The sequence below is a fragment of the Sorex fumeus genome, unplaced genomic scaffold (genome assembly GCF_029834395.1).
Source record: "Sorex fumeus unplaced genomic scaffold, SorFum_2.1 ptg000063l, whole genome shotgun sequence".
In the NCBI taxonomy this organism is placed as follows: Eukaryota; Metazoa; Chordata; class Mammalia; order Eulipotyphla; family Soricidae; genus Sorex; species Sorex fumeus.
The window spans coordinates 62310353-62324605 of NW_026606120.1; the positions used below are offsets into that span (position 1 = coordinate 62310353).

Sequence of the window (14253 nt, forward strand, 5' to 3'; positions counted from 1 at the left end):
GGTCCAGCCTACAGTGCCATCAGCAGTTGGAACAGGGCCCCGGAGACAGTGGCCCCGGAGACAGTGCCTGCTACCACCAAGCCCAGAGAGGAAGCCTGTGGCCAAGCTCACCTTCTCAGGGGGGGGGGGTTGAGACCGTAAGTTCAAGATTCAAGCCCCACCAGCCTCCAGAATCCATCTTGAAGCCATCCACACCCGTGGCCTGGCCCAACTGCCACCCACCCCTTCATCAGCTCCCACTGAACAACACCCGGACCCCTTCCCGCCTCAGCTCACTGGGTGAACACAGCCCCAGGCTGCCCCGCCCAGTCCAGAAAGCATGCACGTGAATGAGGATGCGCCCGCCATGCATGCATGCATGTGTGCGTGCATGTCTTTGCTTCCACTGGATGTAAACCACCAGAGAGCTGAGTCGGTTTGTCAGTTGACTTTGTTGAGACCTTTCCTGGCCGCTGGATTTATTCACTGACCTGAAGGCCCAGCAGCAGTCTCCCCACCCACCTCTGATCCTTCCGGATTCAGAGGAATTATACCCGAATCCTGAGAAGGTGGTGGATGGGCCCGGCGCGCCGAGACAAGAGTGCAACCCCCACCAGCGGGCCCCAGGGGAACAAGCGCTCCTGAAGAGAGGCCCCGAATCAGGCACAGCCAGGGTCCGGGCTATGCCCCCCATCCCCAACCTCCTTGGTGCCTCAGATAAAGCGCGCTGACAGGTCCCGGCATCCTGCCGGCATCCACGCGGCTGCAGAGCTGGAGGCGCCGGTGCCAGGGAGCCGGTCTGAGGCCGCCTCCCAGACCAGAGGACAAGCATCCTCAGTGGCGATGGCGGCCGCCCTGCCCTGGGCGTGGGCAGAGCTTGTAAAGCCTCCCGCTGCTGCTGCGCCGGGTTCCCACTGGAAGTGTTAATGAAAAAGTGACAGGAAGATGAGGAGACAGAGAGACTCGGGGAGAGGGAGAGCGAGCGAGGGAGAGACAAAGCGGGCCCCGAGCGGAGAATGTGCAGAGAGGCGGCAAGCAGGAGCCTGTTCGGCACACACTCACCGCCCGTGCGGGCAGCGCCAACTTCCCTGACAGCCGCAAATAGGCCCAGGAGATTGTGAGGCAGGTTACGGCTCGAAAGAAAAATCCCACCTCATGTTTGCAAACACTCCCCCTGGCCTGGTTTGAAAGGCAGAACGGCAGCAGCGACAGCCCCGACTGTAGAGCCTTCCAGAGCCTTCCGGGACCTGGGGCGGGCCGATCTCATCTCATTCTTTCCCCAGACAGGGTGGGGCTGGGAGAGTAACACTCACCTCTCAGTGCTCTGGAGCACTCCTGGTCCAGAGATGCTCCGTGAAGCACATGACTGCTGTCTACCCCCTACCCCCTCCAACGCCATGCTGTCCTGTGGGGATGGCCAGAATGAACCAACTCCCCCACTGCAAGGCCAGGCAGTGCCCTGGGAAAGGCGTCTTTCAGAACACACAGGGACGGGATGGGCAGGGCTGGGCCCAAGGAGGCTCTCGGTCTCTCCTTCATGCAGAGATGGACTCAAACGAGACCTCTCCAGGCGGAGGCCAAAACACCGGCACGACTCATCTCAGGGTGGGTGCACAAGAGCAGACGCGCCTGGGGTGGGGTCGCAGCTGCCTGCTGCCTCAGATAAACGCATCACAGCACAGACCCCCTCAGAGTGGCGCGAGGGTGGCTTGCGACCTTGCAGGCCCCGGACATGCATGTCACCATCAGGCCGGAGCTAAGAGTGGAGTGCCTCCTTAGCCACACCAGACGCTTGGGAACCTGCAGACCCATGGAGACCACCCCTCAAAGGGGCTCCCGGGAAAGCGCCCACAGCTCCCTGCAGAGGCCACTCGGCCGCCTGCCAGTCTCCTGGCACGCGGGGAAGAATGCCACACAGACCCTCCCAGGGGAAGTCATGAGCTGCCCTGTCCACCCGCAGGAAGAGCTGCCTGCCCCCAGCATCCCTGCTGATTAGGAGAAGGAGCCACTCATGGCTACCGGCGCTGTCCTCTGTCCGTCCGTCTGGCCCGGCTGTGCACCCCCTGCACTTGATTTTGTGACTGGCTCGGGGCATTGTGAGCTGTGTGGCAGAGTCCAGGGGATGCTCGGACTGCTCAAACAGGCGGGGATGGCCAGATGGCTCCCCAAGCTTCCCTGGGCATTCGCCAGGGGAGGGTTCAGCTGCCAAGGTACCCCACCTTCCTACCTCCCCCGCCCAGGAGACCGGCCACCTCGATCCCGCTGCACTTTCCAGAAAACTCGGACGGAAGCCTTGCGCCAACTCACAGGCTCCATGTGACACCACAGGGACTTACAGCTCCGGCCCGCCCCTGCCTCGGCCCCACGTGGTTGGCAAAGACCAGCAAGCTGCACTCAAAGGCCACTCTGTCTGCTTCTGCGGGCACACGGGCGCTGTGCCCACCATGAGCCTGACCCTTCCCTCCAGGCTCCTGCCCAGCCCCACTTCGATCTTGACGGCGAAGCTCAAGGCCACGGTTCCAGCTGAGGCCAGAGCCACAAGAAGCCACGCGGTGGGACCGAGAAGGCGCACTCCCACCCCAGGCCCCACTTACCTTGCCGAACTGCTCGAAGTATTGCTTAACGTCTTCTACCACCGTGTTCGCCGATAACCCGCCTACGAATATTTTCTTTGTTCTTGTGACCATCTAGGAGAGACGACAAGAGGGGCACGCAGGTGAGTGTGGTTAGGACAAACAACGCTTGGACGTTGAAACGGGCACATTTCTCTAGCAAGGCCCCCTCGGATGTGTCCCCACGCTACAGAGACCAGGGCCCGCTGGACACTGCAGCATGCGAGAGCCCCGGAGACTTCGGGTTTCAGGCGGGAACCTAGAAACTCCAGGAACCGCAAAGGGGATTCCAGAAGAACCTCCATGGCCAGAACTGCTGGCCTGTGCCGGACATTTCAGCACCGAGAGCGAAGCGACACTTCAGAGCTACTCACTGTCGCCTAGGAGATGAAAATAAAACAGGCCTGTGCGCACAAAGACCTGCCCCCAAAAAACTCACGGGGATCCCCCTCTTCAGTCCCCAGAGGTCCTGGGTGCCAACGGATACCTGACGTGCAAACCGCAGGCCCCTCACTCCGAGCACCATCTCCAGGATTCCTGCCTTGTGATTCACCTTGAAGGAACCCTGAACTCCGTCAAGCCCAGTGACCCCCACAAGATCCCCACAGCCCCATTTCCATGGCGTGCCTCTGTATTCCTATGATTCCCACGGCAAGTTGGAAGCGTCCGCCAAGATCCAATGCCTGATCTGCGGCCGTACACATCTCTCCAGCGCCCAGGTAACAGAGCACCGGCCTAATATATACCAGAGACCGACCCTCAGGGCCTCATACCACCCCAGAGCCGACAGGTCCCATGTGCATCACTGCATCACTGGGCCTGAACACTCAGGCCTGGGCTCCAGGTGAAGCATCCCCAGATGCAGAGTCATGGCCTATCCCCACAGCATGGCCAGGTATAGACCATCAAGAAAATGCCCAAAGATTTTACATTCTGCCCCGCCCAGAAGCTGCCCCTCTCCTCAACACTGTCCCATCCACCTCTCGTGCCACAGTCCCTAATAACCCCCCTTCCTATCAATAATCCCCTCCTCAGAAGATGGGCTCCTGAACCCTCGTGGTGACCCCCAACAGAAGCAACTAGAAGGCACACACCAAGTGGCGACAGGAGGCAGAAAAGGAAAACATAAAAAAGGCAGCCACGTTTGGGAACTCCACCAGCTCCAAAACAAAGGGAGAGAAAGCTCAGAACAAGGACCCAAAGGCAAAACAAGAGATTTTCCCGAAGACTGGGGATGAAAGGGTGTGTTTCTGTTGTTGTCATTATTATTTAAGTTAAACAGAAGTTCCTCTTTGTTGTTTTGTTTTGTTTGCTTTGTTCCCCCAGATTAGGAAATGTTTTCATCTCTCCCCTAGCCGCCTTGGCCTTCCCTCTCCTCCCTCACGTATGCAACTCAACAGGTACATGAAATGCCAACGGCCGTGGCCTACCCCCTAATATGATGCGGAACCCACTGTAAAACGGAGGCATTGTGATTAGCCTTCCACACCAGGCTCCTTGTAGGACTGAGCTGAATAACGTGCAAAGGGAGGTGGACGCCAAGTTAATAACCACCATAACCTAGCCCAAACCCAATTACTAAATTCTTCCTGAGAACAAACGGTGCAGCAGAAAGATACTCAACATACAGTTCTGTGCAAATCAACAATCACTACCTCCATTTTCCTCCACTCTAATCTCAAAACCACTGTTGGGCATTTCTGCCTGTTTTCCGATGGGCGAAGACTCCCAGTAGCTACATTTCAGATCTCTTCTCTCTCTCTTTTTTTTTTTTTAACTCCAACCAAGTAATTAAAATCTCTAATGAAACCCGGATGTGATCTGCAGGCATGCACGGCTGCTGACTTCCACTGGCAGGAACTCCCGAGAAGCCGTCTATAAAACCAGCCCCGCGGTCTCGCTGCTTCGTGGGCGAGAGCCAGGTGAGCCCAGAGCCAGCCCTATTTATATTCTACACGTTCCCTCAGACCCGGAGAATTAAACGACCCACATGTCTTCATTCCAAATAACAGAAGTCAACAGAATGTTCATTCCCCAGTAACCGGCTAAATGAAAAGGTCCCCTGTCACACCCTCCATGCTGTGTTTGGCCATAAACCTGCCAAGAAAGAGCCCTAAACACCAGGGCAGACACGGGCTATAAATCTACTCAGCTCCCAAAAAAAGGCTTTCAAACACCTTTAAAAAAAAAATACAGGAAAAAAGAGAGAGAGAGAAATTCCAGGCCCCTAGACAGTGAGCCAGAATGGTTGAGTTACTCAAACATCCTCCCCTAGAATAGTTTGGGTACAGGGATGGCGCCTGTTCTCCAACAAATGTTAAAAGGAAAATAAATGGCTTAATCAAAACCTTCCAGACGTGAAAGGCCCGTGGGAAAATGTGCAACACTTGGTTAGCTGCTCATAAGGTCCTGGCTTCGGGGACAGGGAGCGGAGCCAGAGTGTGCTCTGTAGGGGGACCTCTCCCACTGGGGGCTCATGGCAGGGTGTGTGTGTGTGTGTGTGTGTGTGTGGTATGCATGCACACATGCACCAGGCAACTCTACTCCCAATCCTGGAGGAACTACTTGCCAACGTTATTGGGATCCCCCATACTTGAGTCCTCTCTGGGTACACGGAGCACCCTGGCTCGAGAGCCGTTAGGGGAAACCCCTCCGCCCGTGGTACAGAGTGGCACCTGCACTTCCTTCCTGGGTTAGTCCCTGGGTAACTGTTCCTTAAGCCACAGCCTCACCTCACCACAGAACCTTGTCTGTGGGGGAAGGGAAGCAGGCAGCCACATCAGATGTGCCCATATGGGTGGAACCCACTCCTGCCCTGCTACTACAGGGCAGTGGAATGGACAGTGCCACCCCTCTGTTCCAAAGAGGGCTCAGTTCAAACTCCCTGGGTGCAGAGCTCAAATGTCCTTGCTTGGAGTGACTGCAGAAAGGATGCAGAAAATGCCCTGGTAGGGGTCACTTCCTACCCTCAGGCCCTGGGTGTCCCTGAGAGACCTCTCCCCACTCCAATAGACAACTCGCCCCTGTTTATGGTTTAGGGTGAGAAGGCATGTGCCGTGTGTGTTAGCTGTGTAAATGTGTGTAATGTGAGCTGAGTGTGGAGTTAAATGTGTTTATAACGTGTGCCATGTTTTAGTTGTGTGAAGTATTAGCTATGTCTGTGTGTAGTATAGCTGTGTGAGTGTGCAGTGTTAGTTGTATGCATGTGCAGTGTTTGTGTGTGTCTGCAGTGTTAGCTATGCACAGTATTAGCTGAATCTGTGTGTGAGCCGTGTGCAGTGTTAGTTCTGTGTGTGTAGTGAGATGTATATAGTGTGAGCAGTGTGTGTGTGTAGTATTGCTGTGAGAGCAGTGTACTCAGAGTGTGTATGTGTACAGTGTGAGCTTATGTGTGTAGTGTGAGTTGTATGTGTGTATAGTGTGAGCTGTGTGCAGTGTGAGCCATATAGTGAGCCCTGTGCCATGTGAGCTGTGTGCAGTATGTGCTGTGTGTAGTGTGTGCTGTGTGCAGTGTGAGCTGTGTGTAGTGTATGCTGTGTATCGTGTGAGCTGTGTGCAGTGTGAGATGTGTGTGCACGGACACCTCTGTGCAGGATTAGGGCTCTCACGAGTCACTGTTAGACGGCTTCGCGCCGAGGCCCAGCCTTTAACCAAACACCTCCAGTTCCACAAAGGAAACCCCAGCAGCTATTCCAGCTCTGAAATTGTTGTTTACACGCAGGAACTGGCCAAGGTCAGCTGCTAACTCAAGCTACAAAGAACATGCCATCTTCCTGCCTATAACCAGAGAGTGGCTGTCTTTTTTGTCCGGTTTCAAAAATTCCCTAAAAAAGCAAAAGTCTTTCTACCTGAAATGGTCACCTAGAGTAGGGCCACTGGTTCATATTTTTAAAACAGAATAAATCAAAGTGTGTGTGTGAGTGTGTGTGTGTGTGTGTGTGTGTGTGTGTGTGTGTGTTGAAATCCAAGGAGGGAGACATTAGAAAAGAGTCATTGTTTCGAAGCACAAGGGCCCAGAAAAATAGAGCAAGGGCTCGGAATTCATGCCTCGCAAGTATCGGGTGCTGAGTTCAAATCCCCAGTGCCCTATGTCACCAGGCACTCTCCTGGCACCTACACACTGCAACTCCCCAGCACCCTCAGGCAATATCTGACCACACTGAAGCTAGGTGTGTATAGGTACACAAAGGGGGTACAACACCCCGTGAGCATAATGGAAAGGATGTGTGAGCATCCCTGCAGGAAGCTTCTGCCCTGAGCGTGTATGTGCGTGTGTTGTGTGTATGTGTGTGAAGGCCACCACCAGCGCAGTGAGCACTGAGGGACACGCTGGCTACACAGCACGAGGTTCCTGTCTAAGCCCACGGACCCGTTCCAGCTAGGCTGGTATTTATGAATATACTTACTTTCATCACAGGATTTATGCCCTTCGAAGTGGTAACTTGTACAGTATGTGAATAAAGCTGCTTTTTTGCCTTTGGGGGGCAAAAGGGTATTGGGCCACCCCCAGCCACGCTCAGGAGCTGTTCCTGGCTCTGTTCAGGAGTGACGCCTGGCAGTGCTCAAGTGACCAAATGTGGTACTGGGGACACAGAACCAAGGCCAGTGGGATGCACAGCCAGGACCTGACCCCGGTGTATCTCTCTGGTGCTTGCTTTGCTTTTTAGTCATCAACCAGAAAGATGTGCAAGTCAAGAGTCTGAATGTAAAAAGGTCTTACAATGAGCCAAGAGTCAGGGCTAGCAGTGTGGCTGACTGGCTGATGGGCACTTGCCTTGCATGTATGAGGCCTAGAGTTTGATGCCCGGCACAGAAATAGAACTAAACAGAAATAAAACAGAAACAGAACTAAAACAAGGGCTAAGAAAGCCTGTCACTCCTGCCGCATAGGGATTGCCCGCCCGCCGATCCCACGCACCTCACTCGCCCACTGCACCCAGCAAACAGCGACGTGGCAACGTTTTACGCGGCCCACTGCAAAAATCAATTTAACTTCAGAGGAAACTAATTATAAATACAACCCCAAATGTTTCGGAGTGCTCTGTCTCCCCGTCTACATACCTATTAGCGTGAGAGCGTGAGTGTTCGGGCTACAATTTGGCATTCCTTCCAAACAGCTTTAAAATTGGAAGGCAAAAAAAAAAAAATAGCCTTCCTCTATATGGGGTTAGAATATAATTTACACACAATTATCCGGCGGTGTCAGTTTACAACATTACCTCTGATTAAAACAACAGTAACTCATCTAAAAGAGAACAGGATCTTGTAAGGAAAGATGAGGTGGATTCCTCAGGTCCTGTTCCCACCCAGCTCAGAGCCCTCTGCCCCAGGGGGATGGGGGCACAAGAGGGGAGAACCCTCTTGGCTCATTTGAAAAATACTACTTCCTCCAATCCCTGGGGAGCCGCTGCCTCCAGCAGAGTGACTTGTCCACAGATTGGTATCAGAGAGTAATATCCTCACGGCAGCTCTCAGCCAGGAGGATGGGGAAGCAAAGAGAAAGAGGTGCCGAGATGGAGGGGTGCGTCGGAGAAGCACAGGAAATTAAGGATCATGACCCGAGCGTCAACGGATGCTGGGCGGGTGGCAGGCTGGCACCTGCGACCCAGGTAGCACCTCCAGCACTCCAATCACTCCACCCGTACCCGTGCTGGGACTCCACCCTACACCACCACCACCACACACACACACACACACACACACACACACATACACACACACGGCCTTCCGTGGAGGGAACAGACACACACACAATGCAGAAGGTTCTGAAGACTTTCTCCAGTGCTCAAATGATTATCGACACGTAGATGCAATTAAAACCCATAATCTCTTACAGTGGTGGTATTAAGCAAAATTGAGTAAGTACCCTGAACTGCTGTTTATAGGAGGGAGCAGTGCACTTCTGCATATGAAAGAGGCCAGAGAGCCGAACAGAGACCTACCACACCTCACAAAGCCACGGGAAGGAAGGGTCCTTCCACTGGGTCTCACTCCTCCGCCCATTCTAAAGACACGGTGGGCAGCTCCAGTGTAGGGCTGCATTGGGGTCCCGCCGCTGAAGCACAGGAGAGAAACGTTTCGAACGCAACAAGTGCTAAGTGTCTCCTCCCGCTCTACTGCTTTGGCACTACAAGCACCCCAGCTTCGACCAAGATGAAGGGACACACCCTGGCAGGTTGGGAGAGGGAAGGCCCTAATCTCCCCTCCTCCCTCTCCCTGGAGACCTGCACACAGGCCTGGGCCTGAACAACAGGGGAGGGTGGGACTGACTCGGAAAGCGTCAGCCCAGGCAGCCCCTCACACCCCTCTGGGCCTGGGTCTCTGCATGCCCAGCTCCTCCCTCTGCCTCTGCCTCCCTTGCCTTTGTTCAGGTGGACAGCTGCCCAAGCTGCTGTCAGGGCTGGCCTGTGTGTGGGTCACGGGACAGGGGACATGGCCATGGTGGGCGGCTCTCAGCACCCCATCCTTCCTCCCTGACTGCCTTTTCCTGAAGGGTTCCGGTTTCTTAGCAGCTGCTGCCAGAGAGATGGTTTCCACTCAGCGTGGAAATGCTTCAACATTCCTTGGAGCCCCGAGTGCACGCCCACTCCTTTCCCTTCCATCCTAGGGGTCTCTGGGTGCACCCCGTGACATTTAGGGAACCTCAGGGTGACAGGCTGGGCAGAACAGCCCAAGCTTCAAAGGAGACTGTAGCACTGTAGCACTGTCTTCCCGCTGTTCATCAATTTGCTCAAGCGGGCACCAGTAACGTCTCACAACAAATTGTGAGACTTGTTGTTACTGTTTTTGGCATATCGAATATGTCATTTTTGGCATATCAAATATGTCGCGGGGAGCTTGCCAGGCTCTGCCATGCGGGCGAGATACTCTCGGTAGCTTGCCGGGCTCTCTGAGAGGGGTGGAAGAATCGAACTCGGGTCGGCCATGTTGGCTGCATGCAAGGCAAACGCCCTACCGCTGTGCTATCGCAAGCTTTAAAGAATGCACTTATGTTCTGGGGGTGTGGGGGGAGAGGGGTGTGTTCCTGGTACCACCATGGTCCCTTCCCCACAATCACACACACACGCACACACACACAAGCACACGCACACATACACACACACACCCTAAGACAAAGCTGCTTAGGACTGAGCCCGTGAGAACTTCGCTGGGCGTCTAGCCCCAGAGCTCAGCTAAAGCGAGCCCTCCCCCAACCCTCCAGTTGATTTCATGAAAAGAACAAATGGCAGCCCTAACCCTCAGCCCTGATTACCTTCATTAACATGTTTTAGATGCACATGGCAATCAGTTCCTGATGAGCGGCTCCACGTCAGCCAGCCGCAGAGCCAGGCTGTGCTCACCGCACTCCCTACAGCGCGGCCGCCCCCCCCAACACCCCAGGCGGCCCCTCAGAGCACCTCAGAGCAGCCTGTGGAGTCCTTCGCACCTCCCGGCAGCCCCTGACATGGGCTGGGATTCCAGAGTCTCCACGGAGGAGGCCCAAGCAGTCTCTAGAAGATTCTAAGGTGCAGCCCAGCTTCAACGCAAAGAGATGAGGGGATACTTCCAGCTAAGCCATTTCCTAGTCCCTGGGTCACCTGCACCAGGGGACCACACCAAGGGGCCCGACAGGCCCAGGAGCACCGGGCAGGAGACCATGACCCCCCTCCCCCCAGCTGCCTCTAGCTGCCTGTGCAGGTGGAGTGGGTGAGAGGGTAGGGGGCTAACTCCATGTGGCACCTGGGGGCCTGAGGGGAGACACAGCACTAGCAGTCTCTGCATTTACGGAGTGTGCTTCTGCAGGGGAGGGAGGCTGCGAGGGGCCTCCACAGACAGAGAGGGTGGGGAAGTGCCTGGCATGCCGGGCCTCAGAAGCTGTTTGCTGAAGTGTGAACAAGTGGGTGAGAAGGAGCCAGGAGCAGCTCTGGAGATCACACTCACTCACCCACTGATGGACGGACAGACAGACGAGGTGGGGCTCAGTGGCAGAGCCCTCGCCTGGCCTCTGTGAGGCCCTGGGTTCCAACCCCCGCAACCCCAGTGAATGAGTACAAGGTGCTAATGGGGTGCAGGGAGGGGCCTGGCTGGGCCTATGGGTCAGACCAGACCACTGAGGCCACAGAGACCCCCACGGGGCCTAAAGATAGTCAAGCTGTTAAAGACCAAAGCAGGGCCCCTGTGGCGGGCACAGTCACCTCCCAATGTGGACACTGTCAGGGAAGAGTGGCATGTGCGACAAGCGGGCAGGGCCCAGGAGGAAAGACGCATGGGGCCAGCAGGTGGCCGGGTTCGTGCCCGCACCCCTATCCCACTCTCCTCAAAACATGGAGGTGAGGGTGCGTGAGAAAGGAGGTGCTCACTGGTCTGAGAAATCGCACCCAGCATGTTAGGCCATAAATCCTAACTGTCAGGAAAGAAGCAGCGCCTGGCTCCCCCCTCCCACCCCCAGGATGTGCCGGTCTGGTCCCCACCATCCACCACCAGTGCCGTCCTCCAAGGGTGAGGGCTGGGACGTGAAGGGAAGTTTTCAGCGAGACACGGATGACTACGAGCGAGTCTCTCCACAGCTGACGGGCGGCCATGCCCACTGCAGAGACTTCCCACATCCAAGAGGGCCCTGGAGGCTGGCGGCCCCTCCCCCCACACACACACCTGGGGGACCAGGTGTTGCCCCCGGGGTCTGGTCCTGCTTGCCAAGGGGACAGCGTGAAGTGAAGAGGAAGTCAGGGGTCTCAATTCCGTCAGCATGGCAGGGACAGAGCAGCTCCACACTGGGGTGTCCCCCTCCACAGTGTGAAACTGAGAGAGGGGCCACGCTTTCGAGCACCCCCTCAGCGCGATGCAGAGCTGCTGCTTCCTGCACCACGTGCCTCTCCCTTCTCCCTGCCGCCTTCCCTTCCCTGCCAGCCCTACCGACAGGTGGGCGGTGAGAGGGTGACAGGTCCCTCAACACTCTAGCAGAGAAGGGACAGACAGGACAACCCCATGTCTCGATGTAATGCCCCCCTCCACTCCATCACCACCAACACTCCTGGTCACTACACTGGGCACAGGCACCAGCAACGGGGAGAGGAGAAGAAAGGTTTCAGGGCAAGACTCTTTAGTACCCAGGGCTAGGGGACAAGCACAGGGGTTACGGTGATTGCTCTACTCCTGGTCAGCCTGAGTTTGATCCCTAGCACGACATATGGGACCCTGAGCACAGAGCCAGGAGTAAGACCTGAGTACTAGCAAATGTGACCCCAAATGAAAGAAGGAAAGAGAGGTTAAGAAAAAAGAAAAAGAGACAGAAAGAGACAGAGAGACAGAGAGAGAGAGCGAGAGAGAGAGAGAGAGAGAGAGAGAGAGAGAGAGAGAGAGAGAGAAGCTCTGTTGCAGAATCACAGAGACCATAGAAAAGCACAAAACTGAATAGGTTTTCAAGGCTAGTCGGACCTTGAGCCCACACACACAGTCAACAATCTAGTAAGGGTATCTCCATACATAAAAAGAACAACAACAGGCAACTCTTGATAAAAAAAAAAAAAGAAGAAGAAGAAGAACCCTTAAAAGGTTAAGTGAGCCAGGCAAGAAGAGGGGCTGAGCACCCTGGGAGAGACAGATGCAGTAAGAACACGCAGTGCATGAGCTGCCTGCCTCTGACCCACTCCAGTCACCATCAGGCACTCACTACCAGCTGCCCTCACCCAAGAGATTTCATTCTCTGCCTGTAAAGGTCTCACAGGGCAGGCAGTAGCTCAGGTGGCAGAACACCGGCCTTGCATGCATGGGGCCCTGAGTTCGAACCTGGGTACCACAAGATTCCCCCCGAGCAGGGCCCGACCAACACAGTATCACTGAACCCGAGCACTGAGCTGCCGGGCTGAACCTCTGAGCCCAGCAGCACCAGGAGAAGCCACGGGGCTTCCAGGTTCTGTTGGGAGCAGCTCTTATTTTTAAAAAACTGCATCTAAATAATAGTATCTCATGGGTACACCCAGGCCTGGAGAACACACAACAGGCAGTTTGTTTGAGAAGAAAGTCAGAGGAGGCTTCGAAGGAGACATGCTCAGTGAGGTTTTGAAGGCTGAGCAAGAGTTTTCAAGGAACGTGAGAGGGCAGAGCGAATCATATGGGCATGAAGGGTCGCTGCTGCTTTGGATTTCTAAACATGTAGGATCTTGTCAAAGAGACTAGTAGAAGAAAGGGTTTGATGGAACACAGGGATGGAGTTAAGGGGGAGCGTGGACCCCAAGGAGTCTTGGCGGCCATCATCAGTCACTGGACATCCCCCATTCACACACAATTCCAGCCGAGGGGGCTGAAGAGATAGCACAGTGGGTAGGGTGTTTGCCTTGCACGCGGTCAACCCGGGTTCGATTCCCAGCATCCCATATGGTCACCGCCAGGAGTGACTCCTGAGTGCAGAGCCAGGAGTAACCCCTGTGCATCACCAGGTGTGACCCAAAAAGCGCAAAAAAAAAAATTCCGGCCGAGGAACCTGGTGACCAGTTCTGTCTGGACCTTTCACTGAAACACACAGGAGGAGGTGGGAGACAGAGTGCAGAGAGAGGGAGACAGACAGCACCATCGGAGCTGCACGAAGGGCGAGCCGCAGTGAGGAGGGAGCTTTGGATTCTCTGCATGGCTGAGTCCAGCCGAGACAAGCATGCAGCAGCAGGGGTGCCAGGGAGCAATGATCCCTGACTTCGGGCACGTTAGGTCACGTCCTCGTGCATGACCTGCAGCTCAGGAGAAACACCCAGTCTTGTCAGCTCCTAATCATCGATGAATCTGGGGCCACAAGCATCCGCGGATGAGATGAGAGGTTGGGATAAAACCAGGGACAAGGATGGTTATAGGAGAGATCCCGAGACCAGAGCAATAGCACAGCGAGTAGGGCGTTTGCCTTGCACTCACCGACCCGGGTTCAATCCCTGGCATCCCATATGGTCCCCCGAGAACCATCAGGAGTAATTCCTGAGTGCAGAGCCAGGAGTAACCCCTGAGCAATGCTGGGTGTGACCCCCAAAAGCAAAAGAGAGAGAGAGAGAGAGAGAGAGAGAGAGAGAGAGAGAGAGAGAGAAATCCCTGATACCTGCTAACAGTAGCCAAAGGACCAGGCAAGAAGCAGCAGAATGGGGGCTGGAGTGACAGCATAGCAAGTAGGGCGTTTGCCTTGCATGCGGCCAACCTGGGTTTGATTCCCAGCATCCCATATGATCCCCTGAGCACTACCAGGAGTTAATTCCTGCATGCAGAGTCAGGAGTAACCCCTTAACCCCTGTGCATTGCCGGGTGTAACCCAAAAAGCAAAAAAAAAAAAAAAAAAAAGGAGCAGAATGCTGGCTGACTTGCCTGCATGTACTGTGCCCTTCTGCTCTGAGTCCGAACAAACCTCTGAAGGCTTCGGAGAGCCCCAAGGATGGGATAGAATGGGACTTCAAAGGGTGGTTCTTCTGAGATGCTCCCACTTCCAGCTTATCGGCTGGAACACTCAGGAGCCCTGGGAGAGGAAGTCTGGCCACAATGACTGTAAAGAGGTGACATAAAGAGGGGCCATCAGGCATGGAGCACCCTGCCTGCCAATCCCCTAAACAGCACCACACGCAGGAAGAAAGGCGCCTTCAGAGCACCATCATCACTCTTCCCCATCCTCATGGCACCATCCAGATTTCCTGCCAGCCAAGGTTCTAAATGTGCT

At 55.1% G+C, this 14253-nt stretch overlaps 1 protein-coding gene across 5 annotated transcripts in view; it reads right to left on the reverse strand.

Annotated features, from left to right (window-relative positions):
• The window catches only part of MSI2 (musashi RNA binding protein 2), a 347468-nt gene that overhangs the window by 220439 nt on the left and 112776 nt on the right, over window positions 1–14253 (reverse strand). For all 5 annotated transcript variants that reach the window (XR_008794219.1, XM_056126743.1, XM_056126745.1 and 2 more), the window contains exon 6: window positions 2574–2666. Coding sequence is in view for 4 of the 5 variants with exons in the window: in XM_056126743.1 (XP_055982718.1) it covers window positions 2574–2666 (93 nt within the window). In the remaining variant the exon portion in view is untranslated. The remainder of the gene's footprint in view (window positions 1–2573; window positions 2667–14253) is intronic.